Source organism: Telmatherina bonti, assembly GCF_933228915.1.
Source record: "Telmatherina bonti genome assembly, chromosome: 15".
Classification (NCBI taxonomy): Eukaryota; Metazoa; Chordata; class Actinopteri; order Atheriniformes; family Telmatherinidae; genus Telmatherina; species Telmatherina bonti.
Window position 1 is genome coordinate 21,871,186 of NC_136613.1, and position 17,652 is coordinate 21,888,837.

General features: G+C 38.6%; 1 protein-coding gene across 1 annotated transcript in view; it reads right to left on the reverse strand.

Annotated features, from left to right (window-relative positions):
• myo10l3 (myosin X, like 3) overlaps positions 1–17,652 on the reverse strand; it is a 56,630-nt gene that overhangs the window by 16,994 nt on the left and 21,984 nt on the right. The window contains exons 3-18 of the mRNA XM_079254558.1: positions 17,432–17,590; positions 16,364–16,551; positions 16,038–16,172; positions 14,930–15,054; positions 14,801–14,814; positions 14,614–14,698; positions 13,284–13,390; positions 12,833–12,962; positions 11,394–11,512; positions 7,820–7,966; positions 6,936–7,036; positions 6,593–6,659; positions 5,921–6,013; positions 4,712–4,780; positions 3,259–3,341; positions 3,061–3,169 (exon numbers count right to left, since the gene is read on the reverse strand). Of these exons, the coding sequence (XP_079110684.1) occupies positions 3,061–3,169; positions 3,259–3,341; positions 4,712–4,780; positions 5,921–6,013; positions 6,593–6,659; positions 6,936–7,036; positions 7,820–7,966; positions 11,394–11,512; positions 12,833–12,962; positions 13,284–13,390; positions 14,614–14,698; positions 14,801–14,814; positions 14,930–15,054; positions 16,038–16,172; positions 16,364–16,551; positions 17,432–17,590 (1,731 nt within the window). The remainder of the gene's footprint in view (positions 1–3,060; positions 3,170–3,258; positions 3,342–4,711; positions 4,781–5,920; positions 6,014–6,592; positions 6,660–6,935; positions 7,037–7,819; positions 7,967–11,393; positions 11,513–12,832; positions 12,963–13,283; positions 13,391–14,613; positions 14,699–14,800; positions 14,815–14,929; positions 15,055–16,037; positions 16,173–16,363; positions 16,552–17,431; positions 17,591–17,652) is intronic.

Here is a 17,652-nt window from a genome sequence, read left to right on the forward strand (position 1 = left end):
TGAATGATGTTTTGGGTTCTGCATGAGTTTGGGTTTAGTCTCTTTTTAAACAAAGCTACTTCAAATGTTTTCAGGGTGGTGTGTTTCAGATGGGGTTGAAATTTAACCCTTTAAGTGTTCAACCAGAATTCCTCTATCTCATCCTGAGACACAGCAATGCATTTTTGTGCACTGTAGTACATATTTACTTCTTGCTCATATGTTTCATTCTACACATGTCACTGTGCCAAGTCCTAGTGCGTCTTAGAGAGGGGAACCATAGCTTTAAAATGACATCACACGTATGAGGTTATGGCCATGCCACCTTTCTGTTTCATGATTGGCTAGCATCTCAACAAGCCCATTTTATGGCATAAAGAAAGCATGAAATTTATAGTTAAAATGTTTTTTCAGTTTGTTATTCTGATTTTTTTTTTAAATTAACAATCAATAGGTAATGTAAGTAAGTTTTCAGTGCCAAACTTTTTTAGTTCAACAATGAAAATTGCTTAGTTATCAACGTATACTGTAGTACACATCAGGACTTTGTTCTTGTGTTTATTACACTTTATTCTAAAGGAAAGCTCGCTAACAAAGGCAAAAAGAAGTCTTAACAGAATTATTGAGGGAGATTCAGATTTAGATCTGTCAGAAGATTAAAGTCCACTGACAGGAGCGGGTGAGAACTGATGAGGAACCAGATGAGGAGGACTAAGGTGCTGAGCCAGATGTAGTGGACAAAGACACTTGGCAAGCAGAAGTGCTGTCGTCCAATCTGGGCCAAAACAGACTTGCAGGGATTTGGAATCTTTTATTTTGAACAACAAACAAAAACAAAAGAAACAAAAAACGGGTCTTCAGAAATTATTGTATTGAGACCTGATGAAATAGCACTAACCAAGTGGATTGACCACCAAAGGGGGCGCCGTACTAGTACTTAGCAAAAAGAGAGGACAAGACCTGCGTGAAGAAGAAAACTCTTCCTATTTTTTCTTATACAAGTATGCTGCAGAAATACATGGCAACAATGGACGCAGTATGAACAACAAATGAGGCAGAGGACCCGTAACGCCATCACTATGTATTTACCCACAATGCAATGCTACGCCAAATGCAGGAAGTGACTTTTCTCTAGTCTGCATCCTGTATTTGGTCCCCTTGAAACAGACCAAGACATGCGTTTGTAGGCGGACAGTCAGCTTCTTTGATCCAAATCAGAATTTGTTTGGCATATTCACATTTTCACACATGAAGCGGACTTTCCAAGCAAACGGACCAGGATGATGTGAATGTGCCCTCAGTGAGTTCTAAGTTCAGGGATCCCCCTTTATTATGTTAATCTTTTTGTGTGAATGTGTTCAATATGAATTGATATCCTGTTAACAGTCATTTTTGTGGAACTTTTACTGGTAAATATTCTAAATCAGCTCTTAAACTTTGTTAATGTTTCTTGTCTACATTAAATGAAGTCCCACTGTGCACTACAGTACACATGTTCTAAAATTTAAATAAAATGTAAAAACAAAATACTTTTTAGAATGTTTTTTTCAAATCTCAATGCTTGATTTATGTGAAAAAATTCCAAATCAAAATACCCTTTTCCTTCTGGGTCTCAGGAGGATATTGCTCTGCATCCATCTATCACACTATACTGACTAGCTTCCTAGCTCCTAATGATGATGTTGCCATTTTGGACTGCAGAGATGGTAAAATGGGGATTGTCAGTGCTGAATTTGTAAAGTAGTTCAGCTATTGTTTCAGGGTCCTTTTGAAAAGCTCAAATGAGGCGATCATGTGCCTTTTGCTGAGGAATAACTTATGTTTGGAGACTCTACCATGAAGACCCAGTTGGTTGTACTGATAGTTGTCCTCTGTACGCTTCTGCACTCTCTCCAAAGAAACTCTCTATCTCTTATGTATGTCCATGGTTATCAGTTTGCCCGTGGCCCTTAGTCCCTAATTAATTAGTTTTCCTGAACAGCCAGCTCTAACAAGTCTGTCGGTGGTTCCAAATCTTATTTTAATTAAGAGTGTTGATGGTTGCCGTGCTTTTGGGCCCCATAATTGCAAAAGAAACTTTCTTGCATGAGATTTGTACAACTGTGAAAAACCCCATGGATGGTTTTTCCCGGCAAACACCTTCAGCTTTCAGCTACGAGTCCTTGTAGAGGCATGTTTGTCCCCTCTTAATTATGTTCATTGAATTGAAAGAATTATATGATTCTGAGCATAATAAGATGGACTGCAGTGAAGTAACAGATGCATCACAAAGACCACCAAAAGAAGTAGGATGCACCACAAATCTGTCACTGTTTTGTTGCCATTATTGTTTGCAGATTAATGAAAACAATCACAAGGAGTTTGAAACACATGCAAGTTAAAACCCTGCATCTGCACAGTGTGTACTCTCATATTTTTAACAAGAAATGATCCCAACCTTTATTATTTCCAGCACAATGTCCATGTAGCTTTTCTAACTTTTACAGAATTACTCATTCCATATTTACCATATGTGATACATGTGAACCAAAGCACGCACCAGAGGACCCTTGAACTTCCCAGACATTTTCAGCCTTTCTTTCTTTCCTGTTTCAGACAGTCTGTCTCCAGCAAGACCCGGCCTGGCAGAGCTAAGCGTGATTGGCCCCTGGTTGGCCCCTCTCTGCCCAGGAATCAACCCTAATCCCCTGGCTTTTTGGAACTGTAGGCCAGGGCAGCCTGCCAAATCCTCTCCTGCTCCTTCTTTCCACACTACAGTTAGGACATGCTAAGTTCCTCCACTGCACCCCCACCTCCACCCACAGCTGAGCTTAAACCACATATCATAATGCATAGCCCATCATCCTCTACAGATCTAAAACACAGAAAGCCCTCTCCTTTCCTTCTGTGTCACCATGATTTATATCTAATAGCTCCTATTGGTGTCTCTGGCTCTCACACTCATCAATTCTAATAACAAGATTTTAAACTAAGTGATCACCATACACAAGAACACATGGGAACAATTAGCTTGTCAGTGCAGACACACAATCACACAGTCATGAGCTGAAAATGATGTTTCGCATGATGCTTCAGTTTTACCCTGAACTGAGAGCTGACAGTGGGCTTGCGCCGTGCTGTGCCCATCTTTAGAGTCTCATCTCCATTTCTGCTGCCAACACGCTCAAAGAGGTCGTAGATGAAGTCAAGCCTATAGACAACCAGTGTAGAGGAGGGCCGATGATTAAAGACATTTTACCTAAAAGATTTGCCATACTGGTGTACGAGTACACAACACACCTGCTGTCTTTCAGAATAAACAGTATGTCATCTCTGAAGGTATCTCTGTTCTTCTCCAGGATTCCACGGACGTCATAAAGCACCTAAGCAGGCCAAAACACAAAGGACACAAAGGACAGGTTACACAGATCCAGTCATGCAACTCATCCAGAAGATGAATGACGGAAGATTGAGAGTATGCTCACACACTCTAATCTTACACATATCTGCTCAGATTGTGATGTGTAACTTACAGAAGTGTGAGTGCTTGGCTGACGCTTTGATTGACTTTTGAGGGCCTTGTCGAGCAAACCTAATTTAACACGTGACTGCTTTAACATAGTCAAGTATTGATTTATGTTAGGCCTTCGTTTAAGGAACCCTGATCCATGGTTACGCATGTTTAATGTGTGTTCGCTAAAGTGTGCATCTGTGCTGAAAATATAGGTTGGCTTAGAATACTTAATTTTCCCTTTAAGAAAAATTTTACTACAACCTGGTTGTGTGCAAACACAAGCACATTTGTGTGCTCATCACCCTTCCTCGCCTCAGGCTCCATCAGATCTAAACTTGACAGCACGTGTCTCTATGAATCACAGAATAGTACTTTTGCTCTATTGCACTTTCAATGGAATATGCTAATAAATGGCTGGGATCTGTCTCTAAGTAGGTTTGAAGATTAATTAGACAGTCTAATGCGGTTTCGATACATGCAGCAGCTGATAAATCCTATGAAGCAAATAAGTCACTGTTATTGCTCTGAGACGTATATGTCACACATGAGTTATTAAGCTAAACGGATTTTGATTTCCGTTCATGTCTGACAAACGACGTGCTTATCTTGAGCTAACTGTGCTTGTCTGACATCACACTGTTAATCAAATATGTGGAAGAGGCTCTACGATTTTCCCTAATTAAAGGACAATTTCAAGTAAAAGAGAAGCTTTCATAGAAAACTACTTACAACACAGAGGCATGCTAGAAAAAGGGAACAACTGTCTAGTCTGCCTGTCCTCTCTGAACTAGGTCATTACCAGAGCTGTCCATGCCAGGCTTGTGACAAAGCTGCTGCATTCACACTAAGGAGACCTTGTCAGAGAGGAATCGTGAAACCATTCTTTATCAAGTCAAATCCTGCTAGACTTGCCCCCCCCCCCCCCCCCCCCCCTCCCCCTTGTCTCTAAACAGTCCCCCACCTCCTGCTCTAAGAGTCTTTTTGACCTTTCCTTAACCTCCACCAGGAGTGATCCCTGTCAACTCATAAGCAAAGGAAGAAGGAGATGACGGTGAATGTTTTTTCTGACTCAAGGAAAAAGGTAGAGGAGGAGGAGGGGTGAGACATCAACATCCTGCAGAAGATTCTGGCAAAGAAGACTCCTCGGCTTAACCAGCAACTACCTCACTTCCCTCAAGCTACAAATTCAAGAAGCAAAAGGATTTGTGTCTATGTGTGAGTAAAAGTGTTGTTAATCACCTCTCCTGCATAGTGCTTGATGCCAAACTGGTGGTCCGTCACTCTTGGCTTCACATAATATGGGTTATTCTGCAGGGAAAAGACAAGGAGACCATCAAATTTTTTTTTTTTTAATTTTTAAATCAGATGTCCACGTCCACCTAATTATCTGATTAACGCAGACAGTGCTCTGAGTTCTCCAAGAGTTCAGCAGACACATTAATGACATTTAGTGCCCCAGCAAATAATTACTTACAATAACTTAATCAGTTTTTCCTCCTACAAACTGATCCAAAATCAAACCAATGTTAATAAAGCAAGCAGACTGAAAAATGAATCAACATTTATAACAGCAGCAGTGCTAAAGAGCCTAAGGTTGATGACAGAAACTGGTTTGTGTAATGCATTTTTTGTACCCTTAATAAACAAATCCTTTTCTTTTTTTTTTATTTCCTTGTTTGTAATTTTCTGTTAAAAAAAGCTTAAACTTAGTATAAAAGTTTTTCTTTTTACATTTGTAGCACTTTTTCTTAAAATCAGAACAATTAATCCAAAAATAATCTACCGAACCGAATAAGAGGAGTGCCATCAGACTTTTCCACAGCAGTGAAATACAGTTAAAATCATCAGATCCTCAAATTGTGAGAACAATTTAGATGGGTCCTTTAAAAGACCCATCCTATATCAAATCATCTTTCTTTTTTTTTTTACATCAATCATCATACTGTTTCAGCAATCTTGCATGATGTGAGACAAATATTCTCTAATCCCTTCAGAACACCCTTTACATAAAACACAGATCAGCAGCGAAGGCAAACAGCTCAGGGGGAGGTCACAGTTCTTACTGTACAGTCGATATCACTCCTTTTTTTTTTTTTTTTCAGTCAGCCACAGAAAACCTTCTTAGAACCTTCTTTTTTGCTCCACACAAAGCCTATCAGACCAGAAGAATAGCTGATCACATTTCAGCATTGTTTGTGCTTGGAGGGTGCGTACAAGGTGCTGCAAATACATACACTGCAGCAGGCGATTCAGCTGGCGGTTTAACTTTTTGAGGCAGTCTGAGCTGCTGAGGGATGAAAGTATATCCTCAGCTGGGTTGAAGGAGCTTTGGTAGATAGACACAGGTCTTTTTTTCGTTTTGTTTTTACTTTGCAAGTGCCTTTCTGTCTGGGAGGGTTATGTGCTGATGCATGTGTGAGTTACTGAGGTTTTCATGTTTGGACTCACAGCATGTCGGCTGTGCAGTTTCTCCAAAAGGGTGTAGTCGGTGCCTTTGGGGAAGCGACTCTCCTCGTTGATAAGAGCCAACATGCCCAGCTTCTAAACGGGATACAGAGGACCATAGAGAGTGAAACACACCACAATCATGATGGAACTAGTTATAATCCCACATGGATACAACTAGCAGCTTGTATTATAAAAATACATCCAGGAAACTGCAAAGTTATTCATTCACTTTCTTCTGTATTTAAAAAGAGAGTTCAGGGAGAGGCACGTGGTTTGCAGATGGTTTGATTCACATTCCTACAGTAATACACTACCATAATACCAGTAATAAGAGGGATGATATAACGATGAGGCTAAAAGACGGTCGATGTCCAGGAATAACTCACTTCCACCAAAAATCTTTCTGACACAATCCCACCTTTGTGACAACTCAAAGTTATTTATAACTCTGGTGGTAAAATAACAAAATGTCATCATACTTTATCTCAACCATACCTCTAACACTGACTGGTGTACATTTCTATGAAAACAACATGAACTGAGACTATATAATGATAGACCCAGAGATGGGAGTCAGGCACAGTATGGCATCTGGGTCAGACTGCTCTGACTGGTGGTTAGCGGCCGATCATAGTGATGACTTCACTCTTTCAAGGTCTGACTGTCTGTTACCTTCTCTATAAGATCCAAACACTCTGCATTATCCATCCAGTCTATGGCTTCCCACTGGATCCCCTCCCTATGAGGACACACAAAGACAGGCATGCCATGTACAAACATAAGCAACCAGTAAGACATAATGGTTGTATTATTCAGACTGACATATGATGAGATGAACCATGTGCAGGCTGCTGGTCTATTATACTAGAAAACAACTGGCTGTGGGAAAAACTGAACCAGTATTAAATGCCTGGAAGTTTGCCTGTGTTGTCACGAGGAGCTCCCTCCACTGACATCCATATGTGACAGCGGGACAGCATAGTCTACTTTAAATGGGATGCATCTATGCGTTTACCTGTTGTACTCCAACTGCTCCAGTGAGAAGATGTGCTTGTTGAAATATTCCTGGAGTTTCTCGTTGGCATAGTTTATATTAAACTGCTCAAATCGGTTCACCTACAGAACGGAAAAAATGTGCCAAAGGCATAAGTTCAGCAACTTAAAGAAATCTCCCAGAGACAGAAAATATAATGTAAAGCTGAACTGTTTTTTTATATATGTGATGCTTTAAAAAAAATGATTTCCTTTCCACTTGGCACACAGTAATACCATAAACACAGTTGCTGTATATGATCTTTTCACTAAACAAAATATTTCTCTCCATTTGTAGTATTTAAGACAATGTTGGACACTGGGCAATGTAGTCTCATCAATCTCCATAACAGTTTCTGTCTATAGCTTTGGCAAACCAATCAGTGCTGGATGATACAGCTTGTTTATGTGGGAATATCACCACAGATAACACAGATTTTTAAATTGTGATACACTTTAAAATATATAAACACAAAGATTTAGCTGATGCTAATTGGTTTAATCATGTTTAGTTTCATTGTGCATTTGTATTTCACACATTAAAAGTATAATGTTAAAGTGAAAAAAAAAAGTGTCAAAATCAAGTAAAATTGTAATCCAATTTTTAATCATCCATTAAAAACACTTGCCAACCAAATCCATCTCATATTTTAGTTAAGAACATGATGATGAAATATTCCACTGATCAGATCCCAATTGGCACACAGGATCATAGTATATCATAAGCACAGATCAAGAGAAGAATTTTTTAAATCAATCAAAGCTATTTGGAAGGAAATCTTTGCATTGATGTAGGGCCTTTTAATTCTTAGTAAGATGCTTTTGGAACAAAGAAAAAAGAAAGAAGTGTCATGAGACTTCTTTCACCTTAAAGTTCTCAAAGCCAAAGATGTCCAGAATGCCGATGGACTTGAAGTTATCCTTTCCTTTGATCTTCTGGTTGATCCTCATTATAATCCAGGAAAAACACTGTGAATATAACGCCATTGCAACAGAGTCCCGCGAGTCAACTGCCTGCAGATGACACAGAGATCCAGGTCACCATGGATACGTAGTGATTCACAATTACAGGGAGAGAGGATATGCTGAAAAATGTATCCAAAACAACATATATGAGCCTGAGTGCTTAGACTGATTTTCTGTGTGTGTGAGGGCTCAGCGGTGCGTCCATAAAGCAAAAAGTGGTTAGTAGACAGAGGAGTGTTGTGTCAGCGTCTGTCTGCTGGCTGTTGTCATAACAGACAACGTTTTGCATCACCTACATTTCTGAAGGGTGATATACTGAAGACTCCATTTGTTATTTAAATAGAAAGAAAATCTAGAGAAAACAAAGTCATAACATAGCAATGTACATAATGCTTTCATGGTTGTATCTTGTTTTATAGCCTACAGTTTTTTTGACACCTAGCACAGACAACTTCAAAAGTAGTTCTACATGCCTATCCATGTAAAAACGGCTATATTCTTGAACACAGTGCATGATTCAAACAGCACCACTTCACCATGTATTTGAGGACGTAAGGTCATAAAACCACCAGATATAATGACTGAACAGAGTTAGATGGCAAAAAATGCTGAAAAACAATGACTAAACTTATTTGGCTCAATTTTTTTTCTTGTTATCGGTAAAGTATAAGTGTTTGTGCAACAATGACTAAAAGCTACAATGTTGGATCATCGATTGTTGCTTTTGCATTTTCTTTAATTAAATGACCACTTTAGTTGTAATAACTAATTCTTTTTTTTTGTTAGAAAAAATCCTAATCCTCTTTTTTTACTTTTTAATTTTTTTAATGTCCCTTTTGACCTGTGTCATCTAGTCTGTGAAACAACCTAGCCATTGCTTTAAAAAATCTTGTAGACTTACTCCTGACTGTCTGCAGCTGGATATCAGCTAATTCTTTTGTTCCATCCACATCTGGCACAGAATTTTGCAGTAAAACTTGTTATGGGTGATAGAAAAGACAACACAACTTCTGATGTTGCAGAACTGATTAAAAAAATTACACAGAACATTTCTGAACTTCTGTGACTGCAACTATAACTTCAGAGCATTCAGATCCTCTAACTGCTACTCCTGCCTTTCCTATTATTGAGATAAGTTGGGAAGGGAAACTGAGGTCCAAACCCTGTGAACATCTGTATAGCCTTTAAAACATGGCTGAAACCAAATTTATTCAGCTTGTCTTTTATCTGCATTTAATTCTTCTCGCATGAATGTTTATTTTAAAAAAAAACCCAAAAACACCATTCACTTGTTGATTAATCGATTAAATGACGAGCTTTGATTTGATAAACTTCTCTCTTTTTACAAGTACTTTTTAATCTCACCCTGATTTTTTTTTGTTTAGCTTTGTTATTGTTATCGCATGTTAATGTTGTGTGAACCCCTTTGGTTAACTATGTTTTCTACTGATCTGCTCTACAGATAAACTTGATCAGCTAATCTCCAAATAGCATAAAAGTAGAGAAACATTCACCTGAATATTTTTAGCACAGCAGCTCCAGAGTCTGATAAATCTTAAGAACTGTTACAGAGACCTGTCTTTGTTTTTATCACTGTAGCAGATCTTTTCCTTTTTTTCTCCCTGAACTTGCCTAAAACTGTTTTGTGCTATTTTTTTCCATTATATTATTAAATTAAATTTCTCCTGCTATGAGGATATCTGTTACTTTAGTTCTCAGTGATGAGCAGCTGGTTAGATGAGCTTATAGCTGCTGATTGCTGACATGATATGATGAGTCAGAGTATGCACAAAGCTTTAAAATCTGGATCACTTTACTCTTACTAAGATTGAGAGTGAACAAGCCCTAATACTGAATAATATTATGGTCTTAGATCTTTATAAAAATCACCAGAAAATCCCAACCTTTACAGTTATCTGAGTGCTCTACTGTACCTCACAGAGATCTGCTGAACTTTCCACAAAACTACATTCACAATACAGTTAAAGAATTAGCTAATATCATACACATTAGAAAGCCAAATATTTAGGACTTTATCATACAAAATACACATGTTTAACAGTAAAGCAAAAAAAATTTAGATCTGATGATAATAAGTCAAAAATGTAAGACAGAGTAACACACTGAAGATAAGTATTGAAGGTCTTTTCAGCAACAGCCCCAGGGGAACTGAGCGAAACCAGTTGGCTGAGGAAAACAAAGTAAAACAAAAGTTCAAAAGCAAGGTTACAACAGCATGTTAGGGCTGATGTTAGTAAAAGAAAATAAATAGAATTCAAGACATTATGGAGCCAGAGGGAGAAAGATAAACACAGGGTAAAAACTCAATGAAAAGTTTTTCCTGCAAATTTGCCCCCAATTTAAATCAAATTTGACTTTTCAGTAGACTTAAAATCACGCTTTCACAGCCAGACATCCTCCATGCAGAAATATAAAACGCTTGAACCTGCCAGCTTCACATCCTCCTCAGGTATTGTGCTTGAACTGAAATCATAACAAACGTGTGACAGTTTGTACTGTACTTTGAGCAACAATGCCCCCTTGACTTTTGAGTAATCCATCATGCCTCTTGCAGCTAGCGGGTGTGAACGAAGGGCTGGTGGCTCCAGGATCTTCGTCACAGGGTTGAGAAGAATGGCTGTTTGTCCGGGATGGGGAAGGGGGGGGGGGGGGGGGGGACTGCTGCAGGCGATGGCGAGGGGGAGTGACCCCTGCTCGTTGTGAGAAGAAGGCATTCTTGTAGACTCCAGGACTGGAATAATGAACTCTTTTAAGAGACAAGCTGCTTCAAAGGCCAGGCACAACAAGCAGCAGCAGCGTGACAGTACAAGTTCTTTGTCTGATGGTGAAAAGCTTTCTTGTGAATTTTGTGTCCCTGTGATAATAGTAAAGGTCCATGCTGCATATTTGCTGACATTTGTGAATATGAGTAGGCTAAAGAGGCTGAACTCAGCCAAGAAAGAGTGTCATGAGTCAGAATGTTCTTGTGGCATATGGCGAAAAGGATATCACTTGCAGATGAATGCTTCTGAAATATTTACATTCATTACAGACAACAGAGTGGACTTTTCAAGCAGAAATGAATTGTTACGCCAGTGTCTTGGTGCCTGGCTGGACTGCCTCCAGAAGAGAGAAGACTCACTTCACCCCCCCAGTCATTGGTTCTATTGTGCTTTTGACTCAGATCACTATCATGATGGCTTTATTGTGCCTGGAATCTGGCAGACAAAAAGCAGGAAATGGCTGGGAGTCACGCAAGGGATCTGGAGAGGCATGTGGAGCAGGGCAGCGAGGAAAGGCTGTGTGTGAGTGTGTGTCACCAAGGACAGGCAAGGAGGGAGAGGAGTGGGAATAGCAAATATGCAAAATCCCTATCAACTGCATGCTGAAATCCGGCTGTTATGGGAAGACAAATGTTAAAGGACGGTTCTTGTGATAGCTGCGGGTGAGGAAGTTGGGTTGGATGTGTTATTACCTGCTCCACTGTGAGCGGGGAGCAGATCTCTTCTCCTCTGAGGATCATAGAGCGCTGGGTCAACACCTCTGACAACTGGAAGGAGTCCAAACCAAGCAGCTCGCTGACATTATTGACCACTGAAACACATACACAGACATATTGCATTGGACTGGATGTATAAGTAGTCAAGAATGTACACAGTTTGGGTGACTTTTACTGATGTCAAACAACACATTCAATGCACAGACAGTGATCCTTTACAGTCCATAGGCAACTTTACTTTTGTCTGAGCTGCAGAGCTCTGCAGCCGCTGCAGTTTACAGGTTCTTAGGAAAAGAGGTCAGACACAGTGAACAAAAGAGCCTTGAGCTCATGTTACAGCCTGTTCAGGTCTCCGTCTGCATGTGCAATGTCAATCAAGCTCACGGGAATACTGGAAGAAATACCACAGAGTAGTTCAACATCTCTGAATGTAGGAACTTAACCGCTGAAAGATTTTATCTCAAATTTTTTCCTCTTTCATAAAATACTTTTTCACATAAATACAGCCCAGTTGTTCTGAGCAACATGTTCTCACTCACAACTTCTCCTGGTGTTTTATAAGCTTTCTTGAACATTTATCTAATTATTTGGACTTAATTGACTATGCTATTGTAAATTAACATAGTTTTCCAAGAGAAAAAAAGCATTTTTGTGACAATTTGATCCAAAAGGTTGGCAATTTGCCATGTTCAAAGTTGCCAAGTTGTTATTATAATAATAATAATAATAATAATAATAATATTGTATTGTCTTTTATCACTATTGCCTGTGTTTTTTTTAAATATTTTTGGTCTTTTTTATGGTAAAGCACTGTGGTTTATCAGAGAGAAGTGCTATATAAATAGAAGTTGCTTACTTATATTTCCTGATTTTGGAATAAATTAGTACTTGGTATACAGTAAACTGGAATTTTCCTCCAAGAACAGCTTTTTGGGAGTTTTTTTTAGTTTTAGTTTTCTTTTTAAACTTGTTTTTTGAAGAACAAGTTGAAGAAAAAACATTTGAATTAAATTATTGTTGTTTCTGTAGCTCAGGAGGAAGAGCAGTTGTCCTTCAACTGGTAAGTTGGGGGATCGATTCCAGGCTTCCCCTGAAATGCCGAAGTGTCCTAGGGCAAGACACTGCCCCGATGTGCCTATCGGGGTATGAGTGTGTTGAGTGAGTGAGTGTGTGAATGGGTGAATGTGACAAGTAGTGTAAAGCGCTTTGAGTGGTCTGTATGACTAGAAAAGCGCTATAGAAGTAAAAGTCCATTTACCATTTACCATTTATGGGTAATGCATTCATTAATCTCCATTCAGGAAACATTCATGGTAAATCATAAAATGCATGTAATGTCAGTCTGAATGAAATGCATGTAATGTCAGTCTGAATGTCGATCTGTCGTGTATTCCTGACTCAGTTGTTTCCTTTACCTCCTTTTGAAGTGATCTGAGCTCCGCCAGCTGTCATGAATTCGATGTTGCCCATCTGGAGGACGGCAGACAGCAACTTGAACACGTCCCTGATCTCTTCCTCACTAAATTCCATCACTTTTAGTGCTTCCTGTGAAAAAAAAACAAAGTTACACAAAATGCCACTGTTAGTAATTTTGAGACATTTCATTTGTTCAAGTCATGAAATTAATAGAACATGATATTATTTTTATTCACAGCTTTAACATACTTAATCTTGATCGTATTTCTAAATATTTCTGAAAAACCAACAAAACATATTCAGATAACCTGCTTTTTATAAAGTCTGTGTTCTCTAGAAATGAAGTCTGGGTCTGGTAGGCTTTTAATTAATCAAGTTGTCTTCAAAGGTTATGATGCCCTCTGGGGGTGAAACAATAAAGTACAGTAAAATAAAATCCAGTCTACTTACCATCACACTGTCAAAGAGCTGCTTATCATCAAGACTACTGTCCTGCACACAACCTGACTGACTTAGGTAGTGATATGACTCAGGACCATCAGACAAGAGGTACATGTCTGTAACACAGAGAAGGAAGGAAATAAAATGTAAGTATAAGTAATTGCAACAATTAGTTTGGTCACTCATTCATTTTTTCTACCACTCAGACCAAACAAAACTCAGTTAAAGCAATAAACTACTAAGATTTTTTTTTTTTATTAAAGAGATACTGTATAACTTTTGACCCAAACATTAGCCTAATGCAAGTAATAATGGATGCTTTCTGGGGTGAATATACAGAGCTTCACTAGTGTTGGCGCTCCAAGGGGGGCTGTCCTCTTCAGAAACCAGATATTGTAACTTTGCAGGAGTGGATCCATCTCTCATGTAACGTGGAGGGCTTTGCTTTATGGCTCCCCCCTTTAAACACAGAGGGTTCTGTTTTGTGCTACTTACTAATGAAAGTTTGTCATGGCTGAACAAAGTCAAAAGGTGAAAACGGTGTCAGAAAAAAGCCAGGAAGAGAAAGGGGATCACTCCAGAAGAAAGCAACAAGTTGACTTTGGCAAAGGTAAATTAGCTCTTTGCCTGTTGTACAAAAGTACCAAAATGTGATGTCCTTTTCCACATCTTTTAGCCAGTGTTTATTCAAAACAATGTCAGATGGTGCCTGATGAGATGCAAGCTTTAGTATAAATCATCTGTGTCTTTGTTTTGCAGTTTAGTATACTAAATGCAGCTTGTTGAAGCTAATCAGCTAAAGACCAAGCTAAGGTGACTCCCTAAACATTTTGCACAAGATGGGCTGGTTTACCTGCCATAAATAAATTTCCTGTAATTAATGTAAATATCAAAGAAGTAAGAGACTGATTATCAACTGGCCTAGTTTAGTCTTACAGTTTTTATGCCCTGTTCAACAGGAAGCATTACTTCTGTAATGTCCCAAAAGCTAAGGCCTAATGCTGACGTTTTCATAATATATTGACATGAATTGTATTAAAATGACTGTTTCATTTGATACTCAAAACAATACTTTATTGTAATGTTTTTGGGGCAGCCTTTTCTTTGTGTGAGTGTTTTACTGTTTAATTTTGCAACAGTGGCCTGTGGGAAGTTACTGGTTTATAGCTCAGAATGGCCAATAATTACACTGTATCCTTTGAAAAATTAATTAATTGGTGACTAAATGAAGAACAACAACTGAAAAATGTTATGAGTTGCTTAAAGAGCCAAGATAAAAAAAAAAACAAAAAACCCCAGCTAGCTATTTGGTCATAAGCTAAACTCCAGCAGAACAAACCTCTGTGGTCTTTATCTGCTCCTGCTAGCAGTGCATAGAAGATGTGGTAGTTTCTCTCACCAGGGTTCTGACGAACCACGCGGTTCTTTGAAAGAGAACATGGTTAGAAAGCGGATTCATATCTGAATGGGTTGTGTTGATCCTTAAAAATAACAAACTTGGTCAACAATGAATGTTTTAAAATCACCTTTTCCAGCAAATCTGTTAATTCAAAGTCAAGGAAAATATTGGAAAATATAATGGAATGAATCATTTTCACTAAACACTTCCATCATTTCTTCACACTATGAGTATTGAGTAGATTTATAAAGGATACAGTCAATGATGCAGCCTCCTTGAATGTTTCCATTCTGCGAAAAATGGAGTTGTATGAACTTCCCAAAACGACTGGAGTTATTGTTGTATACAGTCTTTGCATTCCCAAAAGCTTCCATGATGGGACTGCAAACAAAAGAAAAACACTCAGATTTAACATATATAAATGTCTTCTTCAGCCTTGATGCCATAATACACTTTGCATAATGCTAACTTAGTTAGTGATCTAGATAGTTTTGACATTAATAAAAAATTCATTCAATCAGTGCTTTCATACCACTGAAAAGTACTGTGGGATACCATAAAGATCCAATTTAAATCACATCATTCATTCCTTAAATTCAGTGGTCTTGAAAGAAGGATTATGTGGTTTAAAGGGTTATTTAGAAAATTTTATTCCTCACCAACAAATCCAATTTCACCGAAGACAGTTAATAATTGCAAAGAAATCTATTTCAATATCAATATATGACATAAGATGCTGAATTGAGATCATGATTTGATAAACAGTGTAAGAGAGATTCAAAAATCAAAATAAGATCTGGATGATGCCTTTACATTGTAATGATGAACACAAAATATTGAGAACTCAATATAAATACAAAAAGTTAAGAACAAAATACCACAAAAGAATCAAATTTAATATAAAAAAAAAGTTGGTGGGTGTCAAATATTTTTACAACCTTCCCATCATTTGCTTTGGCCATCTGTTTTCCTCATGGTTAAGTTACTGATCACACATGGAAAATTCCAAGACACACTAAGTGCATCACAACAAGCCACACCACCAGAATGTTAAAAATGTCCAACTTTGATGTGTTTGGGTTTAGAGCAAGAACGTGTTGGAGACTGATGCATGCATGTGTGAGTGGAAAACCAATGAAATGTAGCTCACTGCAATGATATTGCCATAATGTGGCTTGCAACTAAAGACACACTTTGAAACTACTACAACACTGCATATCTTGGAAAGAAGACACAGTGCTTAAGGATTTTTATGCGGTTGATTTTGTTCACACAAGACTGAAATTTCATTCAAGCATACTAAATCCTGTAGGTGTGAACACATACTTCAGAGGACTGGAGGGAGTTTGGGTATCATTCATTACCTGCTCTGAATGAGGGCCTGCTCCACCCTGGTGGTCCTTTCTGATAGAGGAGTACCAGCTGAGTTTTGACTCATCACTGAGAGAAACTTCAGGAGCAGCTTGGTGCTCTCAGTCTTGCCAGCACCACTCTCACCACTGAAGATGCAAAGACAAAAGAGAGAAGTGAATGCTTAAACCATGTGTAGATATTCCGCCTCAGGCTTAAATGATGCTAATAAATTAAACAACTGGATTCTGATGTGAATTAATGCCGTTTCCAATGGCTGTATGTGCTGTGAGGCTCGTTAAAAATTAATCCTGCATTTAATAGTGAAGACTTCACAGACCTGATGAGAACACACTGACTGTCATGTCTCTTCCACAGGCAGCGGTAGCACTCGTTGGCCACAGCGAAGATATGAGGAGGCAGCTCCCCCATCTGGTGCTTGCTGTACAGCCCGACTGCAGCGCCGTCATACAGGCCCACTATCTGCTTATAGGGATTTACGGCTGCCAGAATCGAGCCTATGTTGGTCTGAGACACATGAAAATGATTTAGTAAAAAGGAACAAATAGATAAGAAAGCACAAAAGGAATTTGAAGAGTATTATTCATAAAACAACGTAACACTCGTGGTTTGACAAAAAAAAAAAAAAAAATTCAATTAAAAAAATTTCAATATTTAGATTTTACAATTGCAATTTCAATATATTCATTAATTTTAATTTATAGCTCATAACAGTTGGCCAAGCAGAGCACTCAAGTGCAGCTAATTAGCACTATCAGTTCTGTAGATTCTCCCTTCTTTTACACCTGAAGCCAGTAAAACTTGCACTACTGCAAGGTGGCCTAGTTTGCAATAAGGCTGCTAATATTTTAGGACCACTGGTTCTCCTAGGGTAATGCGCTTTAGGGAAAAGTAAATCTCAAAAGTGTGTTTGTGGGTCATCATGCCACAATGAAACCATTCTGCGCGCTGTGCAAATATACCAGACAAACCCTCTGAGATGAGATTAGAAGATAGGATTTCTAAAAACATTGTTACCACATGATTATTTTATTAAAGCCTGGATAGATTTACAGAAGAACTCTAGGTCTCTAATCCTGAGAGGCAGAGTGGACAAAACAAATATCAAAGGAGTCCACTTCTTAATACACTCAGATATTTGCTTTGTTCAAGGTTTTAGCTGTATATAAAAGTGTTATTTTGCACGAGCACAGCACAACATTTTGCAATGTACATTGTTTCTGTTCAAGTTTTAGATAGTTTTCTAGCAAATTGCCTCTCGTTTTGTATTTGCTTTATATTTCTGCATTGCTGATGTTGGAGATTTACCCCACTTTGCTGTCAAACTTGTCACTTTTGTCCCACAGTGTGTACTATCCCATGAAAAGGGGGTGATAAAAAGACTCACATAGATGTTGTCTTTCTGGTAGCGCTGAAAGAGGTTGTGCATGATGGCAGCTTCATGGAGTTCTGCCAGTGTAGACATGTCTTCTACTCCATGGATGCTGCTGGGGTGCATTAGGTTCACTGTCTCTCTGTTTAGTTCCTCCCTCTGTAGACAGATCACCTACGCACACGTTCAAAAGCAGTGAAGGTTAATTTCAACAATCACAAATCTACATTCTTATC